The following is a 25,289-nucleotide window of genomic DNA, read 5'->3' as shown; positions in this document are numbered from 1 at the left end:
TAGAGTATCCCCACACGAGAGAATAAGACCTAGAATATCCAAACACTAGAGTACAAGACCTAGAGTATATCCACACTAGAGTATCCCCACACTGCAGAATAAGACCTAGAGAATCCCCCCACTAGAGTATATGACCTAGAGTATCCCCACACGAGAGAATAAGACCTAGAATATCCAAACACTAGAGTACAAGACCTAGAGTATATCCACACTAGAGTATCCCCACACTACAGTATAAGACCTAGAGTATTTCCACACTAGAGTATAAGACCTAGAGTATCCCCACAGAAGAGTACAAGACCTAGAGAATATCCACACTTGAGTATAACACATAGAGTATAACCAAACTACAATATACGACCTAGAATACCCTCACACTAGAGTATACCCACACTAGAGAATAAGACCTAGAGTATTCCCACAGTAGAGTATCCCCACACTAGAGTATAAGACCTAGAGTATCCCCACACTAGAGTATAAGACCTAGAGTACCCCACACTAGAGTATAAGACCTAAAGTATCCCCACACTAGAGTATAAGACCTAGAGTATCCCACACTAGAGTATAAGACCGAGAATATCCCCACACGAGAGAATAAGACCTAGAATATCCCCACACGAGAGAATAAGACCTAGAATATCCCCACACGAGAGAATAAGACCTAGAGTATCCCACACTAGAGTATAAGACCGAGAATATCCCCACACGAGAGAATAAGACCGAGAATATCCCCACACGAGAGAATAAGACCTAGAATATCCCCACACGAGAGAATAAGACCTATAATATCCCCACACGAGAGAATTAGACCTAGAGTATCCCCACACGAGAGAATTAGACCTAGAGTATCCCCACACGAGAGAATAAGACCTAGAGTATCCCCACACGAGAGAATTAGACCTAGAGTATCCCCACACGAGAGAATAAGACCTAGAGTTACCCCAAACTAGAGTATAAGACCTAGAGTTACCCCAAACTAGAGTATAAGACCTAGAATATCCCCACACGAGAGAATTAGACCTAGAGTATCCCCAAACTAGAGTATAAGACCTAGAATATCCCCACACTAGAGTATAAGACCTAGAATATCCCCACACTAGAATATAAGACCTAGAATATCCCCAAACTAGAGTATCCCCACAATAGAGTATAAAACCTAGAATATCCCCACACTAGAGAATAAGACCTAGAGTACCCCACACTAGAGTATAAGACCTAGAGTATCCCCACACTAGAATATAAGACCTAGAGTTTCCCCACACTAGAGTATCCCCACAATAGAGTATAAAACCTAGAATATCCCCACACTAGAATATCCCCACACTAGAATATTCCCACACTAGAGTATAAAACCTAGAGTATCCCCACACTAGAGTATCCCCACACTAGAATATAAGACCTAGAATATCCCCACACTAAAGTATCCCCACACTAGAGTATAAAACCTAGAGTACCCCCACACTAGAGTATCCCCACACTAGAATATAAGACCTAGAGTATCCCCACACTAGAGTATCCCCACAATAGAGTATAAAACCTAGAATATCCCCACACTAGAGTATAAAACCTAGAGTATCCCCACACTAGAGTATCCCCACACTAGAATTTAAGACCTAGAGACTCCCCACACTAGAGTATAAGACCTAGAGTATCCCCACACTAGAGAATAAGATCTAGAGTATCCCCACACTAGAGTATAAGACCTAGAGTATCCCCACACTAGAGTATAAAACCTAGAGTATCCCCACACTAGAGTATAAAACCTAGAGTATCCCCACACTAGAGTATCCCCACACTAGAATTTAAGACCTAGAGACTCCCCACACTAGAGTATAAGACCTAGAGTATCCCCACACTAGAATATCCCCACACTAGAATATAAGACCTAGAGTACCCCACACTAGAGTATAAAACCTAGAATATCCCCACACTAGAATATCCCCACACTACAGTATATGACCTAGAGTATCCCCACACTAAAGTATCCCCACACTAGAGTATAAGACCTAGAATATCCCCACACTAGAGTATAAGACCTAGAATATCCCCACACTAAAGTATCCCCACAATAGAGTATAAAACCTAGAATATCCCCACACTAGAATATCCCAACACTAGAGTATAAAACCTAGAATATCCCCACAATAGAGTATAAAACCTAGAATATCCCCACACTAGAGTATCCCCACAATAGAGTATAAAACCTAGAATATCCCCACACTAGAGTATCCCCACACTAGAGTATCCCCACAATAGAGTATAAAACCTAGAATATCCCCACACTAGAATATCCCCACACTAGAATATAAGACCTAGAATATCCCCACACTAGAATATAAGACCTAGAATAACCCCACAGTAGAATATAAGACCTAGAATAACCCCGCACTTGAGTATAAGACTTAAAATATCCCCACACTAGAGTCTCTTAAAGTCTCATAATCTCTCTCATTAATAAACCCCGCAGCCTTGCAGGGCAGCGCATGTGAAAAACTATTCTAACCCTCTACCCTGGATCAGGAAGTCAGCTAAGTTAATAAACTAATAACATAACAACATAATCAGATTGCAACGGCCAGCAAAAATGCTGAGAAGTTGTCGCCATACGCCTCGTGGAATAATCGTCCCTGAACGTACCCTGAACACACTCTAAGTCACAGCAAGAACCGGCTGGCTCTCCTGCTGTGTTAGAATTCAGACATCATCACCTCAACGGCCCAAATGCTTCCCTCCCTACCCCCTCCCCGGCATCTGTGTAAACACAGCAAAGGGTTAATAACAGACCTGCACTCCCAGGCTATGCTGTATTTCATCCAATACTGCCTGGTTTGGAGTGGGGGAGAGTGGGGCTGGAAGAGAGTGTGAGGAGGGTTGGAGCTGAGAAATGAGGCTGGTTTGGGGGTGAGTGGAGCTGGAGGGGGAGGGAGCCTGGATCTCTCCCTGTCCTGCTGAGCCCCGTATGGCTAATACAACCCCCTCCTCTCCCTCTCCTTTCCCTCAGTCTCTTTCCCTCCCTAAAAAGCTGGGCTTTCAGACTGTCTCCCAGGTAACACACACAGCTGTGGTAAACACACACACACACACATAGACACACACACACACATATACACACACACACGGACATACGCACGGACGCACGCACACACACAGACACACACAGGAAATCAGTGCCTGCAGTGCAGAGAGCGTAAGGCTTTGTTAGCCAACAAAACAGGCATGAAATCACTACACCGCAGCCCCAGCACATTGAGTCAATCTATACCTCATGTCTCTCTGTCTGCCCATGTGCGGTGTGTGTGCGTGGGCGTGCGTGGGCGTGGGGGCGTGTGTGTGCGCGTGTGTGTGCGTGTGCGTGTGCGTGTGTGGCGTGCGCGTGTGCGTGTGGGGCGGGGGGGGGGCGTGTGCGTGCGCGTGTGCGTGGGGGGGGCGTGTGCGGCGTGGCGTGTGCGTGTGCGTGTGCGTGTGCGTGTGTGTGTGTGTGTGTGCGTGTGCGTGGTGTGCGGCGGGGGGACCAGAGTGAGATTTGATCACGTATCTGAGTGTATTTGTTTGGGTCTTTCCTTTAGGCTGTTGTGGAACGGTCTAGTCTTTGATTTAACTGTTTGTTCTTTTGTTTCACATTTCAATAACTCATTTGGACTCTTCTAGCTCAATTCTAGCATGCCGTTACTGCTAGGGCACATAGCCTAAAAACATCATACTGTCGGTTATTAGAAGAATTTCATAAAGTGAACTTTAACTCTTTCTGATCAGCAGAATGATACAACTATCAGTAAGCACCGGTTGAGACTAGGCCCGCTAAGACAACCTGAGAGCCATACTACACCGTGACTGATCTTAAAACCCTACATTATCTCTCAGAAACAACGTTCTAATTTCAACCCTCCATACATAGGAGAAAAAACAGCACAGCAAATAAACATGAGATGTTCCAGGCAGGCTGCTGGTGGAAATGACCAGAAATCCCTGGTTGGAGCTGTACGGTGGAATGCTTTTAATGTATTCCTGAAACACAGTGAGTTAAGATGACTGAAGTGAATGTAGCCTTCCCGGCTGCCTGGCTGGCTGGCTGGCTGGCTGGTAAGCAGTAGAAAGGGAGACTTTCTTTCTGTGGATTGAGGGAGGGAACCATTCGTTGCATTATTCATGCAGCTGGGTAAGGTTTAATTAAAGTACTGCTCGGTATTGTGCTGTGCTGTGCGGAGGGCTGAATGTGTGTGTGTGTGTGTGTGTGTGTGTGTGTGTGTGTGTGTGTGTGTGTGTGTGTGTGTGTGTGTGTGTGTGTGTGTGTGTGTGTGTGGATGAATGTGTGTTTTGCCTCTTCTGTCGTTGCTTCATTCACATTCTCCATGATCCACTTATCAAAGAGAGGCCCTGTGGCCACGCCCCCTCCGCTGTATGTTAACATAATGTTGCAGCCCAGAGAGAGAGGTGATACCCGCTAATTATCAAAATCCAGAAAAGAGACGTTCAATTCTACAACCACCTAGAAGGAATCAATTCCCAAACCTTCCATAACAAAGCCATCACCTACAGAGAGATGAACCTGGAGAAGAGTCCCCTAAGCAAGCTGGTCCTGGGGCTCTGTTCACAAACACAAACAGACCCCACAGAGCCCCAGGACAGCAACACAATTAGACCCAACCAAATCATGAGAAAACAAAAAGATAATTACTTGACACATTGGAAATATATTTTTTTTAACTGATCAAACTAGAATATTTGGCCCTAAACAGAGAGTACTGTGCACAGTGGCAGAACACCTGACCACTGTGACTGACTCAAAATTAAAGAAATCTTTGACTATGTACAGACTCAGTAAGCATAGCCTTGCTATTGAGAAAGGCAGCCGAAGGCAAACCTAACTGTCATGAGAAGACGGGCTATGTGCACCCTGCCCACAAAATGAGGTGGAAACTGAGCTGCACTTCCTAACCTCCTGCCAAATGTATGACCATATTAGAGACACATATTTCCCTCAGATTACACAGACCCACAAAGAATTTGAAAACAAATCCAATTTTGATAAACTCCCATATCTATTGGGTGAAATACCACAGTGTGCCATCACAGCAGCAAGATTTGTGACCTGTTGCCACAAGAAATGGGCAACCAGTGAAGAACAAACACACTTGTAAATACAACCTATATTTATGTTTATTTATTTTCCCTTTTGTACTTCAACTATATGCACATCATTACACATCACAACACAACACTGTATATAGACATAATATGACATTTGAAATGAGAGACAGAGACCAGACAGAGACCAGACAGAGAGAGAGAGAGACAGAGACAGAGACAGAGACCAGACAGAGACCAGACAGAGAGAGAGAGAGAGAGACAGAGACAGAGACAGAGACCAGACACAGAGACCAGACAGAGAGAGAGAGAGAGACCAGACAGAGACCAGACAGAGACCAGACAGAGAGAGAGAGAGAGAGACCAGACAGAGACCAGACAGAGACCAGACAGAGAGACAGAGAGAGAGAGAGAGAGAGAGAGAGAGAGAGACCAGACAGAGACCAGACAGAGACCAGACAGAGAGACAGAGAGAGAGAGAGAGAGAGAGAGAGAGCGAGAGAGAGACCAGACAGAGACCAGACAGAGAGAGAGAGAGAGAGAGAGACAGAGACCAGACAGAGACCAGACAGAGAGAGAGAGAGAGAGAGAGAGAGAGAGAGAGAGAGAGACAGAGACAGAGACAGAGACCAGACAGAGAGAGAGAGAGACAGAGACAGAGAGAGAGAGAGAGAGAGAGACAGAGACAGAGACCAGACAGAGACCAGACAGAGCGAGAGAGAGAGAGAGAGAGACAGAGACAGAGACAGAAACAGAGAGAAAGAGCACGAGAGTGAGAGAGAGAGAGAGCGAGAAAGATATATAATGCTTTGTCATCTCTTAAGGACAGGTTGAATGTTACCTATACAGAACAAATACATTTACAAATGTGTATGTTTTCTGCCAGCAGGAAAACTAAGGAAAATGAGCGAGACTGGTGAAAATGTAGGAGATGATCTTCTTTGCAAAGTTTTCATGTGTCTATAATAGTTTGTAGTTTACAATCTCTCTCATTCATTAACACAGTGGACACTCTCCGATCACAGTGACATTCATCCACAGCATTAGAATGTATTGCTAACAGTACCCAGAGCAACAGCAGTCTAACACATCCAAAACGTATGCATTTGGCGCCACTAACACTATCCTACAACAACACTGGTCCAACACATCCAAAGTGTTAGCATTTAGCGCTAACACAGGTGACACATCTCCAGATACACAGTCCCAACACAACAGGCATGGTGTATGGGCATACCATGCCAGCCAGTGGGAAGCCCAGAGGAACAAAACAAACAGCCGGAGGTTTACAGTGCCACCGGGATCGTCGACCTTCCCCATGGGAGAGTGACGCTCCTCCGCGCTGCGCCAGACAAGACCAGCCGCAGTGAAACACATCACACACATCAGCGCTAAACGGACACACACGTACACACACCGCACACACACACATGCACGCACACACACATGCACACAACACCTCTCAACAAAAAACCAGTGACATACTGCTAAACAGACTAAAAAACTAGGAGAGGGGGGAGAGGGAGGGAGAACGACAGACGAGAGAAGAGAAAGAAACAAGGGAGAAAGAAAGGGAGAGGGGCTATTGAGTAGTGTGAAAGGATTGTATGGGAGAGTGAACCCATTGGAAGAGTGAACCCCAGGCATGCAGGCAGGCTCGGACTGGACCCTGGACCCTGGGAAGAGTTGAAAGGGTCTGGAGGAAGGGAGCGAGGGGCGACAACAGGAAGGTGACGTGTTGCATTTAGCCTGGAGGAACTCTGTTGTGTAACACCTCACCAGGACACTCATACAACTGTCCAAACAACCTGCCAGGCTCATAGATAGTCTCATAGAGAGAGACATGAAGTCCAGGTCAGGTCAACCCCACAACCAGGCCTTCAGTTAAACAACTCCAGGGTGCTGCACTGAACTCATTCTCCTAGGTTCTCTCTGACAGAATACATGGATAGAGTTGGTCTCAGGCCTTTATGTGACAATCATCATAGGAATTGGCAAGAAAGCACAACCATATCTGGGACCAGGCTTTGAGTGACACACAGGTTGTGTTTTGCTCAGCTTTGTGAAACGCTTAAAGGAGCTTAAAAACAGATATACACACACTGAAGCATCAAATGTATCTTTAAAAAGCAGAAAAAGAGAGATTTAGAGAGAAAGAAAGGAGGGAGAGAGACAGCAAGAGATAGGAGGAAGGACATTGAAGTGGTTTTGGAGAGGCGTCCATGTGTTGTGTTGCAGACAGACACAGAGGGAACACAGGGCCACAGCTGCCACCATGTGTTGTCACAGACAGAGAGTGAACCAGCCCAAGCTGTACGGCCATGATAAAGCTCTTCTCCTGTCACACGGCGTCGATGCTATGACCTCACTACCTGGAGAATCACACTGTAACCGCTGCACAGAAACAGCATCAATAAAATATGTCACTCACACAACCATTTGAAAATCTTACATGATTAACTTTATTGTTGCTAGTAATTTACGTCAAGCCGAGCAACCATAGGTGGTTTTATAGTTTCATGCTACCAGTCTACAAAAGGGTCTATTCACAAATCCTACACACACACACCTCACACTTTCAAGGAAAATCTGGGCTCATGCTAACAAATCAATATCCTGTCACTATAAACCATTAGTACACTTATCTCACTCCTGGGGCAGGTCAACCAAGTCAGACTTTATAGAAAGGTATTAGTGAAAATAATATTTTCGGAGTGCCCCAGATCCCCTGGCACCTCTCTCCTTCAACACACATCTCTTTCATTTAATCTCACATGTATTTCATTTCTCTCTCTCTCTCTCTCTCTCTCTCTATGTAGAGCTTGATACATAACTAGAACCAGTGTTCCAACCCTCCGATCCACACAGCTACAGTGTGGCCATGCGGCGTTACCATGGAGACTCCCTGCTGGGGCTCTAATTTGTGAGTCCAGATCCGTACGGGTCAACCTCCCTCCTTCCCGCTGACTTCCTGCTTCAAACTGACCAGCCAGACCCTACACATCACAGCAGCCATATGACATAGAGCCAGTGCTCTTCAGTTCCCCCTCCTCAACTTCAGCTTGAAGTCCTCAGAACAATGAGTCACTGTAGTGGATTATCCCTGTGTGAGATCTGCTATGAATCTGTCTTTTATATATGATGTACATGAGACTGTTAAGAATATAGAAGGGTCTCTATGGTCCTTTGGCGGGGAATGAAGAAACTGGGAAAAGATTGACTTTCTGTGAATCAGAGTTAGATGTCAGTAATATGAAAGAGTGTCTTTGAGAAGTTGTGGGTGTGAGAGGTTGGCTGCACATTGGATATATTTGCATTCTGCTCTAGGCTGGCTGGGGCGCTAGGCTGTTGTGCATATTTAGTGAGGAGACCTGACACCTGCTCTCTCTCTCTCCCCCTCCCTCTCTTTTCTCCCGGTAATGTCGACCTGCTATCTCGTCAAGGTAATTGGCCCGTACACAGCCAACCTGTCTCCCAGTCTGACATATGCACAACTCCAGTGGAAACACAAACCAAAAACATGTCAGAAGACTCACATTGGAGAACACTCTGCTCTCTTCCCTCTTACATAACACGTGCATACACACTCACTGACACAACACACACACACACACATGCAAACACACACACAAAATCCAGAGGTCCTGTCTATTATCACCCCCATTCTATGTTGACATATACTGTATGTCAATTTTGGAAACTCATCGTCTCTAAGTAGCATTAACAGACTCTTCCCAACAAACACATCAATGGAAGACAGGCCAAGTTTTAATTAGACAACTTTCATTTAACCCAGTTTCAGTGAGCAGAGGGGAACCACAAGAAACCACAGAGGCTTCTGCTGCCGAGGCTTCTGCTGCCGAGGCTTCTGCTGCCGAGGCTTCTGCTGCCGAGGCTTCTGCTGCCGAGGCTTCTGCTGCTGCTGGATGAGGAGATGGTGAAGCTGTTGGCTCCTTCACACAAGATTTTTTTTTTTTGAGAAACAAAAAGAAGAGTGAAAGAAAAAAAAAGAAGAAAAGCTATGTATGCTATGCTCATTAGAGAGGCACATATGTTGGGAGAAAGAGACGGAGCGAGAGCGAGAGAGAGAGAAAGAGAGAGAGAGAGAGGGAGGGAGAAAGAGAGAGGGGGCGAGATATATAGAGAGACAGAGAGAGGGAGGGAGATAGAAGGAAAGAGAGAGAGAGAGAGAGAGACGGTGAGGGAACGAGAGAGAGAACGAGAAAGAGAGAGGTGTAGTGTGTTATGTGTTCATACTGTGTACCAATACATGTCCTTTCTCTCCAGAACCTGAATGTGATTTTGTTGCTGTGACATATATTCTCAACCTATGCTTTATTTCTCTTTCTCTGCCTTTCCTCCTGGGAAACAAATAAGGATGGCGGATGTTTTAAAGCAATAACTTGCCATTTTAGGGGAGTAAATTGCAGAGCTTTTCTTTATATGTGTCCAATTCACTACCTGAATAAGGATAACACCATCTGGTTGGGCGACACGGACGGGTGCTGAGCCATCTGAGCTCATAATCACCACTGTCTCCATCCAGGAACGCATGCACACACGCATGGACGCACACACACACACACACGCACCCACACACGCACCCACACACACACACACACACACACACACACACGCATCCACACACACACACACACACACACACACACACACACACACACACACACACACACACACACACACACACACACACACACACACACACACACACACACACACACACACACACACACACGCACACATTCTTCGTTTTCTTCATTATCATCATCATCTGCCAGAGGTTATCTATTTAGAGGCAAAGCTCAACAAAATGAACTACTGTCAGCTACTATGAGAGAGAAAGACAGGGATGGGAGCTGGAGCTGGAGAGAGGGAGGGTGAGAAACAGAGAAAGAGAGTGCGAGAGAGGGTGAGAAACAGAGAAAGAGAGTGCGAGAGAGGGTGAGAAACAGAGAAAGAGAAAGCGAGAGTGGGAGGGTGAGAAACAGAGAAAGAGAGAACGAGGGTGAGAAACAGAACGAGAGTGCGAGAGAGAGGGAGCAAGTGAAAAACATTCCTACAACTGGAGGAGCTCTGAAGGGAGCTTATGGTAATGAGAGAGAGATCCAGAGTCAGATCTCCTCTCCCTCTCTCCTCCTCCGCCTCTCCTCCCTCTCCTCCTCTGCCTTTCCTCTCCCTCTCTCCTCCTCCACCTCTCATCCCTCTCCTCCTCTGCCTTTCCTCCCTCTCTCTCCTCCCCCTCTCTCCTCCCTCTCCTCCTCTGCCTCTCCTCCTCCGTTTCTCTCCTTCTCCCCCTCCCCCCCAAAGGCGGATGGCATTTGTCCCCTCTAGTGATAAAGAAATTACACATGAAATCAACTCCCACGTCTCCCTGTAGGGCTCTATCACCCCTCCTCTCTGCCTGCCTGCCCCATCTTCCTGAGACAAGCTGGGGGAGGTGTGAGGAAAGGGAGTGTGTGTGCGTGTATGTGTGTGTGTGTGTGTGTGTGTGTGTGTGTGTGTGTGTGTGTGTGTGTGTGTGTGTGTGTGTGTGTGTGTGTGTGTGTGTGTGTGGTGGGGGGGCTGTCTTGCTGAGATGAACACCTGCCCGGGGGAGTCCTGAACCCTTTCCCCCTCATCCCTCTCTTTTCTCGCTCTCTCTTCTTCTTCTCTCTGACAACTCTTGCTAACTAGCCTCCTTGACCCTGTGAGAGAGCGTGGCTCATCAGATCCAATCCCCAAGCCTGTCAATCAAACAGGCCCGAAGAAAGAAAGAGCTTTACTCTCACACACTAGAGAGGGCAAAGGGAAGAGAGAGCGAAAGAAAGATACTCACCCACAGCACCAGAGAGAAGGGGGGAGGGAGGAGGAGCAGAGGGGGAGAGATGGAAAAGGAGCGAGAGAGTAAGTGAAATAAATAATTATAGCGAGAGAGAAGACAGGGAGATCTCAGGAGAGATAAAGTGAGGGAATAGAGAGCGAGAGAGAGAGAGAGCGCGCGAGAGAGAGAGGGTGTGAACTGACGGCTAATGAGAGTTATAGTGCTGTAAGATAGAGAGGGAACAAGGAGGAGAGGAGAGGGGGATGTTTTACACTGAGGTATTATGGAGCACAGAATGTGGAGAAACAGAAAGAGAAATATGGTTGGAAATCAAATCATGACTGACATTAAAATGTAACAAACCAAGTGATTTTACAGGTCAAGAACATTATTTTAGAAGAGAAAAGAAAGAAATGTTTGAATGAGTAATTCATGTACCAACTTCTACTAAGACAGTACTCTATTACACTGAACAAAAGCATTCAGACATTCAGCACAGAATAGTGCTATCTACAGTATATTATATATACCGTAAATTCCGGACTATAAGCCGCAACTTTTTTCCCAGGCTTTGAACCTCGCGGCTTAATAAACAATGACGCGGCTAATATATGGGTTTTTCCCGCTTTCAATTTTTTTCTTCCAAAAAACATTCTGTGACGTGCTCAGTTTTTTGGCGGCATGAAGCTTTCATTAGACCAATGAAATTGCCGAACGGGTTAAGGTCAAACAACTTTTTTGTTTACTGTTTAGATTAAATCGAGCGCTCTCAAACTTCCCATCATTCTGATTACGGTAGTCATTTTGTCACCCTCATCATGGCATGGACACAGAGAAATGCATATGATGCAGCTTTCAAGTTGAAGGCGATTGATCTGGCTGTTGGAAAAGGAAATAGAGCTGCTGCACGGGAGCTTGGTCTTAATGAGTCGATGATAAGACGTTGGAAACAGCAGCGTGAGGAATTGACTCAGTGCAAAAAGACAACTAAAGCTTACTGCTAATTTTTTATTTTTTGTTACAAGCCGTGTTTCGTTAAAGCCTATTTATTTTTGTTACAAGCCGTGTTTCATTAAAGCCTATTTATTTTTGTTACAAGACGTGTTTCGTTAAAGCCTATTTATTTTTGTTACAAGCTGTGTTTCGTTAAAGCCTATCTTTTTTGTTACAAGCCGTGTTTCATTAAAGCCCGTGTAAAGTTCATTTGTTTCAATGTACCGGTAGGCTCCTGCGGCTTATAGACATGTGCGGCTTATTTATGTTCAAAATAAATAAATAAAAATTATTCAGTGGGTGCGGCTTATATTCAGGTGCGCTTAATAGTCCGGAAATTACGGGTGGCCTAAATGAAGGAGCTGAGGTGGTAGTGATTCAGAGCTTAGTGGAATCAGTAAAATCACAAGCTCCATACTGCACCACCAAACTGAGTCACACAGAGAAAACTTCCAACCACCCTTTTACTCTCCACTTCAACACTTGGAAGGCTGACTGTTCTCAGGTCCAAAGACTGTTCCCAGCTCAGCTCAGACCACCATGAAAGAAGGCAGGAAGGAAGGGTGAAAGATTTAACAGAAGGAAATGGGGCCTTTAAAAAACACATCCACACACTGGTGACTCATGCACCTTCTACAGGGAATGACCGAGCCAATTCATAATACACTCCTGAGGAATGTATTACAATCTCTATTCACACTGCATATTAGTTTACAAAGAGAGCGAGATGGAGCGAGAGAAGGAGAAAAAAAGGGCGAGAGAGAGGAGAGAATGAAAACAAAGAAGGGAGAGTCTGCCGAAGGGGACACAGCCAGTGGAATCAGGGATTGGTGTTGAGTAGAAACACTGAGAGGAGAGAAAAGCGGGGATATTTGACAGAAAGCTCTCCATTCCTGAAGGCAGTGCCTCAGGTGATCCCTCTATCCCTCCCTCACTCCCTCTCTTCATTCCTTCCTTTCTCCCTCCCCCAGGCACACAGCAGGGGACAGCTTTAAAGCAGTTTGTCTTCCCTCTGAAAACTTTCTACCAGGTCATTCTGTGAACCTAAAAAAGACTGTCATAGCAAAAACACCAGTTGTTGTCTCTGTACGATACAGTAAATACTGTATGTGGACCATATAAATCAAATCAAATTGTATTTGTCACATGCGCATTACCGTGAAATTGTTACTTACAACCCCTTAACCAACAATGCAGAATAAAAAAAGAAAATATATGCAAAACAAAAAGCCAATAGTCCGGGTAGTCATTTGATTAACGGTTTAGCGGTCTAATTGTTAGTCGGTAGAAGCTGTTAAGGAGACGTTTCCACCTAGACTTGGTGCTCCGGCACCGCTTACAGTAGTTTATGACTAGGGTGGCTGGAGTCTTTGACAATTTAAAAGGTATAGAAAATGCAAAATGCTACACTAAAGTACAGAGCTTTACTGTTGGATCTAGTTGAAGGTGATGAAACATGTTGATGCTGGTTAAAGGATATAGGACAGGAAGCCAAAACATATATGACAGACTGCTGGTAGAGGTGTGCTCTGGTGCGTGAAATCTGTGCACTGGTGAGTGTGTGTGAGTGTGTATGTGTGTGTGAGTGGTGTATGTGTGTGTGTGTGTGTGTGATGTGTGTGTGTGTGTGTGTGTGTGTGTGTGTGTGTGTGTGTGTGTGTGTGTGTGTGTGTGTGTGTGTGTGTGTGTGTGTGTGTATGGCATATGCAAAGACTCAAGTAACACAATGCTGAGGTATGGAGGCCCTCAGGCAGGTGGCCACTGAGCAGGCATGGCTAAACGTTGTGTGTGTGTGTGTCTGTGTGAGCGTGTGCGGCTGCATGTGTGTGTGAGCCACATAAACAGCTGCCTGGCTGCTCTACATAGGACAGACAGGACAGACACTATAGCTTCGGCACGCTTGTCGGTCTAATCTTCAAAGTGACATAGTGACGCTGAGGGCCCATAGTGTCCTCTTCCTGACCCAGAGCTGCTTTCTCTGTCTGTCTGACTCTCACATGTCTGTCTGTCTGTCTGTCTGTCTGACTCTCACATGTCTGTCTGTCTGTCTGACTCTCACATGTCTGTCTGTCTGTCTGTCTGTCTGACTCTCACATGTCTGTCTGTCTGTCTGACTCTCACATGTCTGTCTGTCTGTCTGACTCTCACATGTCTGTCTGTCTGTCTGTCTGTCTGACTCTCACATGTCTGTCTCTGTCTGTCTGTCTGTCTGACTCTCACATGTCTGTCTGTCTGTCTGTCTGTCTGTCTGTCTGTCTGTCTGACTCTCACATGTCTGTCTGTCTGTCTGACTGTCCTGACTCTCACATGTCTGTCTGTCTGTCTGTCTGACTCTCACATGTCTGTCTGTCTGTCTGTCTGTCTGACTCTCACATGTCTGTCTGTCTGTCTGACTCTCACATGTCTGTCTGTCTGTCTGTCTGTCTGACTCTCACATGTCTGTCTGTCTGTCTGACTCTCACATGTCTGTCTGTCTGTCTGTCTGTCTGACTCTCACATGTCTGTCTGTCTGTCTGTCTGTCTGTCTGACTCTCACATGTCTGTCTGTCTGTCTGACTGTCTGACTCTCACATGTCTGTCTGTCTGTCTGACTCTCACATGTCTGTCTGTCTGTCTGTCTGTCTGACTCTCACATGTCTGTCTGTCTGTCTGACTCTCACATGTCTGTCTGTCTGTCTGTCTGTCTGACTCTCACATGTCTGTCTGTCTGTCTGACTCTCACATGTCTGTCTGTCTGTCTGTCTGTCTGACTCTCACATGTCTGTCTGTCTGTCTGACTCTCACATGTCTGTCTGTCTGTCTGTCTGACTCTCACATGTCTGTCTGACTCTCACATGTCTGTCTGTCTGTCTGTCTGTCTGACTCTCACATGTCTGTCTGTCTGCCTGTCTGTCTGACTCTCACATGTATGTCTGTCTGTCTGTCTGTCTGACTCTCACATGTCTGCTGCTCTGCGCTGTCTGTCTCGTCTGTCTGCTGGCTGCTCGCTGTCTGTCTGTCTGTCTGTCTGTCTGACTCTCACATGTCTGTCTGTCTGCTCTGTCTGTCTGACTCTCACATGTCTGTCTGCCTGCTGTCTGTCTGACTCTCACATGTCTGTCTGTCTGTCTGTCTGTCTGTCTGTCTGACTCTCACATGTCTGTCTGTCTGTCTGCTCGCGTCGTCTGTCTGTCTGTCTGTCTGTCTGACTCTCACATGTCTGTCTGTCTGTCTGTCTGACTCTCACATGTCTGTCTGTCTGTCTGTCTGTCTGCTCTCGTCTGTCTGTCTGGCTCTGCACATGTCTGTCTGTCTGTCTGTCTGTCTGTCTGTCTGTCTGTCTGACTCTCACATGTCTGTCTGTCTGTCTGTCTGTCTGTCTGTCTGACTGCCTCACATGTCTGTCTGTCTGTCTGTCTGTCTGTCTGCTGTCTGTCTGCTCGCGCTGTCTGTCTGACTCTCACATGTCTGTCTGTCTGTCTGACTCTCACATGTCTGTCTGTCTGTCTGTCTGACTCTCACTGTCTGTCTGTCTGTCTGTCTGTCTGTCTGTCTGTCTGTCTGTCTGTCTGACTCTCACATGTCTGTCTGTCTGTCTGTCTGTCTGTCTGTCACATGTCTGTCTGTCTGTCTGTCTGTCTGACTCTCACATGTCTGTCTGTCTGTCTGTCTGTCTGTCTGTCTGTCTGTCTGTCTGTCTGTCTGTCTCTCACATGTCTGTCTGTCTGTCTGTCTGTCTGACTCTCACATGTCTGTCTGTCTGTCTGTCTGTCTGTCTGTCTGTCGTGTCTGTCTGTCTGTCCTGTCTGTCTGACTCTCACATGTCTGTCTGTCTGTCTGTCTGACTCTCACATGTCTGTCTGTCTGTCTGTCTGTCTGTCTGTCTGAGTCTCACATGTCTGTCTGACTCTCACATGTCTGTCTGTCTGTCTGTCTGTCTGTCTGTCTGACTCTCACATGTCTGTCTGTCTGACTCTCACATGTCTGTCTGTCTGTCTGTCTGTCTGTCTGTCTGTCTGTCTGTCTGTCTGTCTGTCTGACTCTCACATGTCTGTCTGTCTGTCTGTCTGTCTGACTCTCACATGTCTGTCTGTCTGTCTGTCTGTCTGTCTGTCTGTCTGTCTGTCTGTCTGTCTGTCTGTCTGACTCTCACATGTCTGTCTGTCTGTCTGTCTGTCTGTCTGTCTGTCTGTCTGACTCTCACATGTCTGTCTGTCTGTCTGACTCTCACATGTCTGTCTGTCTGTCTGACTGACTCTCACATGTCTGTCTGTCTGTCTGTCTGTCTGTCTGACTCTCACATGTCTGTCTGTCTGTCTGTCTGACTCTCACATGTCTGTCTGTCTGTCTGTCTGTCTGTCTGACTCTCACATGTCTGTCTGTCTGTCTGTCTGTCTGTCTGTCTGTCTGTCTGTCTGTCTGTCTGTCTGTCTGTCTGTCTGTCTCTCACATGTCTGTCTGTCTGTCTGTCTGTCTGACTCTCACATGTCTGTCTGTCTGTCTGTCTGTCTGTCTGTCTGTCTGTCTGTCTGTCTGTCTGTCTGTCTGTCTGTCTGACTCTCACATGTCTGTCTGTCTGTCTGCCTGTCTGTCTGACTCTCACATGTCTGTCTGTCTGTCTGTCTGTCTGTCTGTCTGTCTGTCTGTCTGTCTGTCTGTCTGTCTGTCTGTCTGTCTGACTCTCACATGTCTGTCTGTCTGTCTGTCTGTCTGTCTGTCTGTCTGTCTGTCTGTCTGTCTGTCTGTCTGTCTGCGAGTCTCACATGTCTGTCTGACTCTCACATGTCTGTCTGTCTGTCTGTCTGTCTGTCTGTCTGTCTGTCTGTCTGTCTGTCTGTCTGTCTGTCTGACTCTCACATGTCTGTCTGTCTGTCTGTCTGTCTGTCTGTCTGTCTGTCTGTCTGTCTGTCTGTCTGTCTGTCTGTCTGTCTGTCTGTCTGACTCTCACATGTCTGTCTGTCTGTCTGTCTGTCTGTCTGTCTGTCTGTCTGTCTGTCTGTCTGTCTGTCTGTCTGTCTGACTCTCACATGTCTGTCTGTCTGTCTGACTCTCACATGTCTGTCTGTCTGTCTGTCTGTCTGTCTGTCTGTCTGTCTGTCTGTCTGTCTGTCTGTCTGTCTGTCTGTCTGACTCTCACATGTCTGTCTGTCTGTCTGACTCTCACATGTCTGTCTGTCTGTCTGTCTGTCTGTCTGTCTGTCTGTCTGTCTGTCTGTCTGTCTGTCTGTCTGTCTGTCTGTCTGGCTGGCTGGCTGGCTGGCTGGCTGGCTGGCTGGCTGGCTGGCTGCTGACAGGTTCTGCTACAGTCTGCATCCCAATACCTTTCTCATCTCCTCTCTGCACAGATTTGAAAACACAGCTAAAAGCAATGTCGTGGAGGCCTATGCAATGCTTGTTTTAACCAGTCATTCTCTGTGACACCAGGAAAGGAGATGAGGAAAGGAGATGAGGAGAGGAGCTGACTGTAGACTATTACCTCTGAGCCAATGGAACGGTGCAATATGAAACTTGAAATTGAAACTTGAACTTGAAAACTGACGTTTGCGAGGCTGATTGCAAGAAGTACAAACTCAATGGAAGTCAATCAAAAGGTGGTCGAAAATAACTTCAAAGTGAACTTCATGGTCATCGTGAGGATCGATGGTACAGAGAGAGCCATTGCAAAGGCAAGGTACAATGTTGCATCAGCCATTCCCCTGAATAATGCACACTCATGAATAAACATACAGTATAGCTCTGCAGTACACTTCTATAACTGTCCATGTGCAGCCTGTTTCTCTCTCTCTCTCTCTCTCTCTCCCCCTTCAAACAACACACATGCCTATCCTGTCTGTCTCTATTTATTTGCTTGCTCCCTCTCTTTCTAAATCAAATCAAATTGTATTGGTCGCATACACATATTAAATAAAGGAATTAAGAAATATAGAAACATTATAGCGAGCAATGTCAGAGTCCGGATTATAAATATAAATAAATATGATGGTGTGTATAGACATTATGGACAGTATATGAATAGAAAAGGTGTGTACAGCAGTTGTTGTATAGGATGAGCCTTGACTAGAATACAGTATATACATATGAAGTGGGTAAAACACTATGGAAACATTATTAAAGTGACCAGTGTTCAATGACTCTACTCTTGCTACCCCCTCTTCACCACCCCACCTTCCTCCATCTTGTCTTCCTCTCTTTTCCCTTCACTATCTCTCTCTATATCTCCCTCTCTCCTTCTCTCTGTCTCTCGCTCTCTCTCTTCAGTCAGAACATTGTACTGCAGCTGTGTGTCTGAGGTGTGTCAGTCTCTCTGGTCTTGATTCAGTTCTATAACAGACTGGTAGTGGGCTGTGTGAAAGCATCCATCTAGACAGCACAAAGACTGTCTACTGGGAATTAACCTCTCGGAAGAATACACCCTCTCTGTCTGTCTGTCTGTCTGTCTGTCTGTCTGTCTGTCTGTCTGTCTGTCTGTCTGTCTGTCTGTCTGTCTGTCTGTCTGTCTGTCTGTCTGTCTGTCTGTCTGTCTGTCTGTCTGTCTGTCTGTCTGTCTGTCTGTCTGTCTGTCTGCCTGCCTGCCTGCCTGCCTGCCTGCCTGCCTGCCTGCCTGGCTGGCTGGCTGGCTGGCTGCACTACCTCTTATAAATAATACAACACTTTCCCAGGTCCTCGAAGACTCTTCTATCTTTACTAGAATACCTGACATTCATGTATTTCTCTGTGTGTGTTTGAAAGTGTGTGTGTGTGTGTGTGTGTGTGTGTGTGTGTGTGTGTGTGTGTGTGTGTGTGTGTGTGTGTGTGTGTGTGTGTGTGTGTGTGTGTGTGTGTGTGTGTGTGTGTGTGTGTGTGGCATGCATGTGCATGTGGATTAGTCTGCTATCACTGGGGCTCTGTCAGTCTGTCAGGCAGTGGGAAGGGCAGGGACAAAGAGGATCATTTCAATAAGAATACTGCAGCTGAGAGGACACAGCTCTCCCAGTGGGGTGACTTCCACTCTCAGCTCTTACACACACACAAACATGAACGCACGCACACACACACACATACACACACACACATTCACGCGCACACATACACAGTAGGAGGATTTGGGATGAAATGATGGTGTGAAATAGAGGGAGGAGGAGAGGAGATCGATACATAGTCCAGTTTGGTGTGTAAAACTATTGTGTTTGGTTTATGTACCCTATGGCCCTATGCGTGTGTCTGTGTGTGTGTGTGTGTGTGTGTGTGTGTGTGTGTGTGTGTGTGGTGTGTGTGTGTGTGTGTGTGTGTGTGTGTGTGTGTGTGTGTGTGTGTGTATGTGTATGTGTATGTGTGTGTGGTTGTCATCCTCTCCAGTCAGTGTTCACCCAACGAGCTTCATCCCTAAACCCATGCACCTGTCCCTGCACCTGTCTGTCTGTAACTGCAGGTTTAATCCTGTGAGTGGGGCCCTGGTGTGGCCCTTAAGTTTGGCCCTGGCCCCTTCACCATCATTATCCCCTCCGCCTGGCCCCCATATCTCTCATTACATGCAAATACAGCCTCTTTATGTGCCTGGTGAATAGGGAACCCCGTCCCTCCTTCCCCACCTTCCCCAGTCAGAGCTGAAGATAACCCACTAGCCATTACACAGGATCCCCTGCTACACTTTACTATACCATATCATGACCACTTCAGCTTTAGGATTCTTTGAGGGCTGTTGCTGATCAGAAGGCAGCTGGTTTTTGTTGGTGGTATGTGACAGTGTACAGTCATGGCCAAAAGTTTTGAATGACACAAATATTAATTTCCACAAAGTTTGCTGCTTCAGTGTCTTTAGATATTTTTGTCAGATGTTACTATGGAATAGTGAAGTATAATTACAAGCATTTCATAAGTGTCAAAGGCTTTTATTGACAATTACATGAAGTTGATGCAAAGAGTCAATATTTGCAGTGTTGACCCTTCTTTTTCAAGACCTCTGAAATCCGCCCTGGCATGCTGTCAATTAACTTCTGGGCCATATCCTGACTGATGGCAGCCCATTCTTGCATAATCAATGCTTGGAGTTTGTCAGAATTTATGGGTTTTTGTTTGTCCACCTGCCTCTTGAGGATTGATCACAAGTTCTCAATGGGATTAAGGTCTGGGGAGTTTCCTGGCCATGGACCCAAAATATCAATGTTTTGTTCACCGAGCCACTTAGTTATCACCTTTGCCTTATGGCAAGGTGCTCCATCATGCTGGAAAAGGCATTGTTCGTCACCAAACTGTTCCTGGATGGTTGGGAGAAGTTGCTCTCGGAGGATGTGTTGGTACCATTCTTTATTCATGGCTGTGTTCTTAGGCAAAATTGTGAGTGAGCCCCACTCCCTTGGCTGAGAAGCAACCCCACACATGAATGGTCTCAGGATGCTTTACTGTTGGCATGACACAGGACTGATGGTAGCGCTCACCTTGTCTTCTCAGGACAAGCTTTTTTCCGGATGTCCCAAACAATCAGAAAGGGGATTCATCAGAGAAAATGACCTTACCCCAGTCCTCAGCAATCCCTGTACCTTTTGCAGAATATCAGTCTGTCCTTGATGTTTTTCCTGGAGAGAAGGGGCTTCTTTGCTGCCCTTCTTGACACCAGGCCATCCTCCAGAAGTCTTTGCCTCACTGTGCGTGCAGATGCACTCACACCTGCCTGCTGCCATTCCTGCGCAAGCTCTGTACTGGTGGTGCCCCGATCCCGCAGCTGAATCAACTTTAGGAGACGGTCTTGGGCTTTCCTGGGCGCCCTAAAGCCTTCTTCACAACAATTGAACTGCTCTCCTTGAAGTTCTTGATGATCCGATAAATCGTTGATTTAGGTGCAATCTTACTGGCAGCAATATCCTTGCCTGTAAAGCCCTTTTTGTGCAAAGCAATGATGACGGCACATGTTTCCTTGCAGGTAACCATGGCTGACAGAGGAAGAACAATGATTCCAAGCACCACCCTCCTTTTGAAGCTTCCAGTCTGTTATTCGAACTCAATCAGCATGACAGAGCGATCTCTAGCCTTGTCCTCGTCAACACTCACACCTGTGTTAACGAGAGAATCACTGACATGATTTCAGCTGGTCCTTTTGTGGCAGGGCTGAAATGCAGTGGCAATGATTTTTGGGATTCAGTTCATTTGCATGGAAAAGAGGGACTTTGCAATTAATTGCAATTCATCTGATCACTCTTCATAACATTCTGGAGTATATGCAAATTGCCATCATACAAACTGAGGCGGCAGGCTTTGTGAAAATTAATATTTGTGTCATTCTCAAAACTTTTGGCCACGACTGTATGTGTGTGTGTGTATATGCGTGTGTGCGTGTGCGTGTGTGTGTGTGTGTGTGTGTGTGTGTGTGTGTGTTTGTGTGTGTGTGTGTGTGTGTGTGTGTGTGTGTGTGTGTGTACATACCTGGCTAGCTGTGGGGCAGTCTGCCCCAGTCAGTGTTTGCTGCTGGACGGTCCTTTAGCATGGCTGGAGCTGGTCCTGGTACACACCTGTATACTGTCACCTGACTCCACCTGCAGCTTGACATTTGGTACCGTGAAGATAGTAGCCACTGGGGTAGGAGAGAATGCGCGAGAGAGAGAGAGTGAGAAAAGTGAGTGAGAAAGAGAAAGAGAGAGAGACAAAAAAGAGTGAGGGAGTAAGAGTGAGAGAATGAGACGTATCAGTCATTAAAGCCAACTTCATAGTGTCCTCTTAGAGTCAAAGGATTACAGATTGAGCCAGAATGCTCTGAAGTGATAAGAATTTCTCTCTTTAAGGCTTTTTCGAGAGTTTCAGGACACACTATCAATGAGCTGAGTTATAAGAACACTCTCTCTCACATCCTTTATTTCGTTTCCGTGGGGAGATATCCGAGTCCGTACTACTGCGAGATATCCTAGGCCGTACTACTGCGAGATATCAGAGTCCGTACTACTGCGAGATATCCGAGTCCGTACTACTGCGAGATATCCTAGGCCGTACTACTGCGAGATATCAGAGTCCGTACTACTGCGAAATATCAGAGTCCGTACTACTGCGAGATATCAGAGTCCGTACTACTGCAAGATATCAGAGTCCGTAATACTGCAAGATATCAGAGTCCGTAATACTGCAAGATATCAGAGTCCGTAATACTGCAAGATATCAGAGTCCGTACTACTGCGAGATATCAGAGTCCGTACTACTGCGAGATATCAGAGTCCGTAATACTGCGAGATATCAGAGTCCGTAATACTGCGAGATATCAGAGTCTGTAATACTGCGAGATATCAGAGTCTGTAATACTGCGAGATATCAGAGTCCGTAATACTGCGAGATATCAGAGTCTGTAATACTGCGAGATATCAGAGTCTGTAATACTGTGAAGGTCGAGTCAAGGACATTATTATTGTACGCTACTTCTGTCTCAGATTCCCACAGCGTTTCTGTTAAATGTCACAATCACAATCACAATCCAATTCACACACACACACACACACACACACACACACACACACACACACACACACACACACACACACACACACACACACACACACACACACACACACACACACACACACACACACACACACACACACACACCCCGCGGGACTGGGTGGTCTATTATGCCTGCTGTAATTCTTCCATTGTTCATAATAAATCTGTTTAGCTATTGTCTCTATAATTCCCAACACATTAGACAACGGAGTGCATTTGTGGCTGAATAAACCATGTTCTCCTTCGGTCCCTAGCCAGATAACACTAATAAAGATTCAGCTTTAATGTTGAACAGGCTGTGTGTGTGTATTTGTGTGTTGTGTGTGTGTGTGGTATACAGTATATGTGTTGTGTGTGTGTGTGTTTGTGTGTGCTGTGTTTCTTTCTTCATTATCTGTGGTGTTGTAATGAATGTAAAGCTCATGTTAGTTAGTGTTAGAGTGCTGACAGTCAGGTTTAACTCCCAGTGGTATCATGGGCTGGGGCATTTCCCATCAGTCTCTATTCTCCTGCTGCCTGTCTACCTGCTGCACAAAACAACATCACCATGTTTCGCTAGCAGGCTAACACCCAGGATAACAATGATCCCTTTATTTAACTTCTCTTATTCCTTCTCTTCAGAGTCATTTCTCCTCCACCACCATTTGTTATTCTCTCCCTCTCTCCTTCCGTTTCTCCCTCCCTCCCTGTTGCTACAGTGCTGATCCACCAAGGACCTCATTTATACATTATAACAGTTTTAATTTGACTATATTCTTCCTCAATCTAAAGCCTGCCTCTTTGTGTTAGTGTGTTTGTGTGTGTGTGAGAGAGAGAGAGAGCGTGCAATCATGCATGCATGTGTGTGTGTAACAGCACAAAGAGAGCCACCGTCTCTCCCAGCCCGGTGACCGCCGCAGAGCTCCTGCTTCTCCTAACAGAACAACCTACTGTGGCCTGCTGATAACAGGATTAATAGAGATCAATCAATCCTCATCTGGGGAATTTAAAATGAGAATGATTCTCATATTAAAATGACCAGCCTGTGGGTGGGTTGTCTCTGGCAGGTGGTCCCAATGCAGCTCCTATGAAGCTATCTGAACAGGCTTTGGGCTTTGACACTGGTGATGAGTGGGGTGGACAGATAGGATTGGCTCTGTATGTATCTGTGTTTGTAGTCTAATAATATGGGATGTATGTCACCTCTGAATGACACAGTTGAATGTCCTGTTCTGAATCGATGGCAACTGAACTGTCATGTACGGTGTCAGGTTGAGTATTGTGATGGGAAAATTATAAATGTTTGTAAAGAAAAAATGCTTAGGGTCATGTATAAACATGCTTAATTGCCCATTATAATGGCTACCATGGCTAGAAGAAGAGATCTCAGTGACTTTGAAAGAGGGGTCTCAAAGGAGCAGAGGGGGTTTAAAGGGTGTGTGTGGGTGTGTGCACGTGTGTGTGTGTGCGCACGTGTATGTGTGTGCACGTGTGTGCGTGTGCGTGTGCGTGTGTGTGTGTGTGTCTCAGTCACCAGATTTCAACCCAATTGAACACTTATGGGAGATTCTGGAGCAGCGCCTGAAACAGCATTTTCCACCACCATCAAAAATGTATCGTGGAAGAATGTTGTCGCATCCCTCCAATAGTTCCAGACACTTGTAGAATCTATGCCAAGGTGCATTGAAGCTGTTCTGATGGCTTATGATGGTCCAACGGCCTATTAAGACACTATGTTGGTGTTTCCTTTATTTTGGTAGTTACAACAGATATATACAGTATATATATTTACAGGTATGTGATGACTGCCTCCTTGAGGTCTTGTTTCATATCTTGGCTGAAGCTAAGGAAGCACGTGGCTGACCAGATCAACATAATTCATATTAATACAATACTTTCATAAACAACTTTCTGTTGCAAAGCACTGAGCAGAGTAGACGTATTCTCACTCCCCGTATTCTCATAGACTCTTCATGTAAGAGAGAAGATCATGCTGCACCAGAACTCATCTGTTTTTACTTAACAAGTGAGTAAGACGGAAAGAACATCCAAATGTAGATCTTGAGGTGGACAACTGAGGTCCATCTGGGCTTCTACTGTCCCAACAGCACCCTGGTCAAAAGCGGGGGGGGGGGGAGCGAGAGAGAGACAGCGAGAGAGAGACAGCGAGAGAGAGAGAGACAGACAGAGAGAGAGACAGAGAGAGAGAAAGACAGAGAGAGACAGACAGAGACAGACAGAGATAGACAGAGACAGGCAGAGACAGACAGACAGCGAGAGAGACAGCGAGAGAGAGAGAGACAGAGAGACAAACAGTGAGAGAGAGAGAAAGAAACAGCGAGAGAGAGAGACAAACAGCGAGAGAGAGACAAACAGCGAGAGAGAGACAGAGAGACAGAGAGAGAGTGAGAGAGTGAGAGAGAGAGCGAGAGAGAGAGAGAGAAAATAAAGCTAAATAAAGAGAAAGAGAGAGATCCAGTATCTTAGTAAAGGTATACATACTGTCTGAGATCTCCCAGAGCCGTGGAGGAAGGTGGCTGAAGTACTCGTGCTGGAGAGCTGCCTGAGCAGACAGACGGTTCTTTGGGAAGCACTGGAGGAACCTAGAGGCTAACTCCTCAGCATGGTCCACATAGCCCAACCTACAGGGAAGACAGACAGACAGTTAGCATGGTTCACTACCTACATAACAGAAACGGGGCAGAAGGTAGCCTAGTGGTTAAAGTGTTGGGCCAGTAGCCGAAAGATGTCTTGTTCAAATCCCCTAGGCGACAAGGTGAAAAATCTGTCGATGTGCCCTTGAGCAAAGCACTGAAACTTAATTGCTTCAGGGTTGCCATTGACAATGGCTGGCCCTGGTGTCTCAGGGGGAATTTCCAATTCACACATACAGTTGAAGTTTACATACACCTTAGCCAAATACATTTAAACTCAGTTTTTCACATTTCCTGACATTTAATCCTAGTAAAAATTCCAT

General features: G+C 46.1%; 1 protein-coding gene across 2 annotated transcripts in view; it reads right to left on the bottom strand.

Moving 5' to 3' along the window:
* Positions 1–25,289, bottom strand: part of LOC106579405 (cyclin-dependent kinase 14) — a 216,499-nt gene that overhangs the window by 33,702 nt on the left and 157,508 nt on the right. For both annotated transcript variants that reach the window (XM_014159277.3, XM_014159287.3), the window contains 2 exons: positions 24,815–24,954; positions 21,275–21,422 (listed from right to left, as the gene is read on the bottom strand). In XM_014159277.3, the coding sequence (XP_014014752.1) occupies positions 21,304–21,422; positions 24,815–24,954 (259 nt within the window). In that variant the 3' untranslated portion in view covers positions 21,275–21,303. The remainder of the gene's footprint in view (positions 1–21,274; positions 21,423–24,814; positions 24,955–25,289) is intronic.

The sequence above is a fragment of the Salmo salar genome, chromosome 02 (assembly GCF_965601325.2).
Source record: "Salmo salar chromosome 02, fSalSal1, whole genome shotgun sequence".
In the NCBI taxonomy this organism is placed as follows: domain Eukaryota; kingdom Metazoa; phylum Chordata; class Actinopteri; order Salmoniformes; family Salmonidae; genus Salmo; species Salmo salar.
This window is presented reverse-complemented; position numbering and strand designations above follow the sequence as displayed.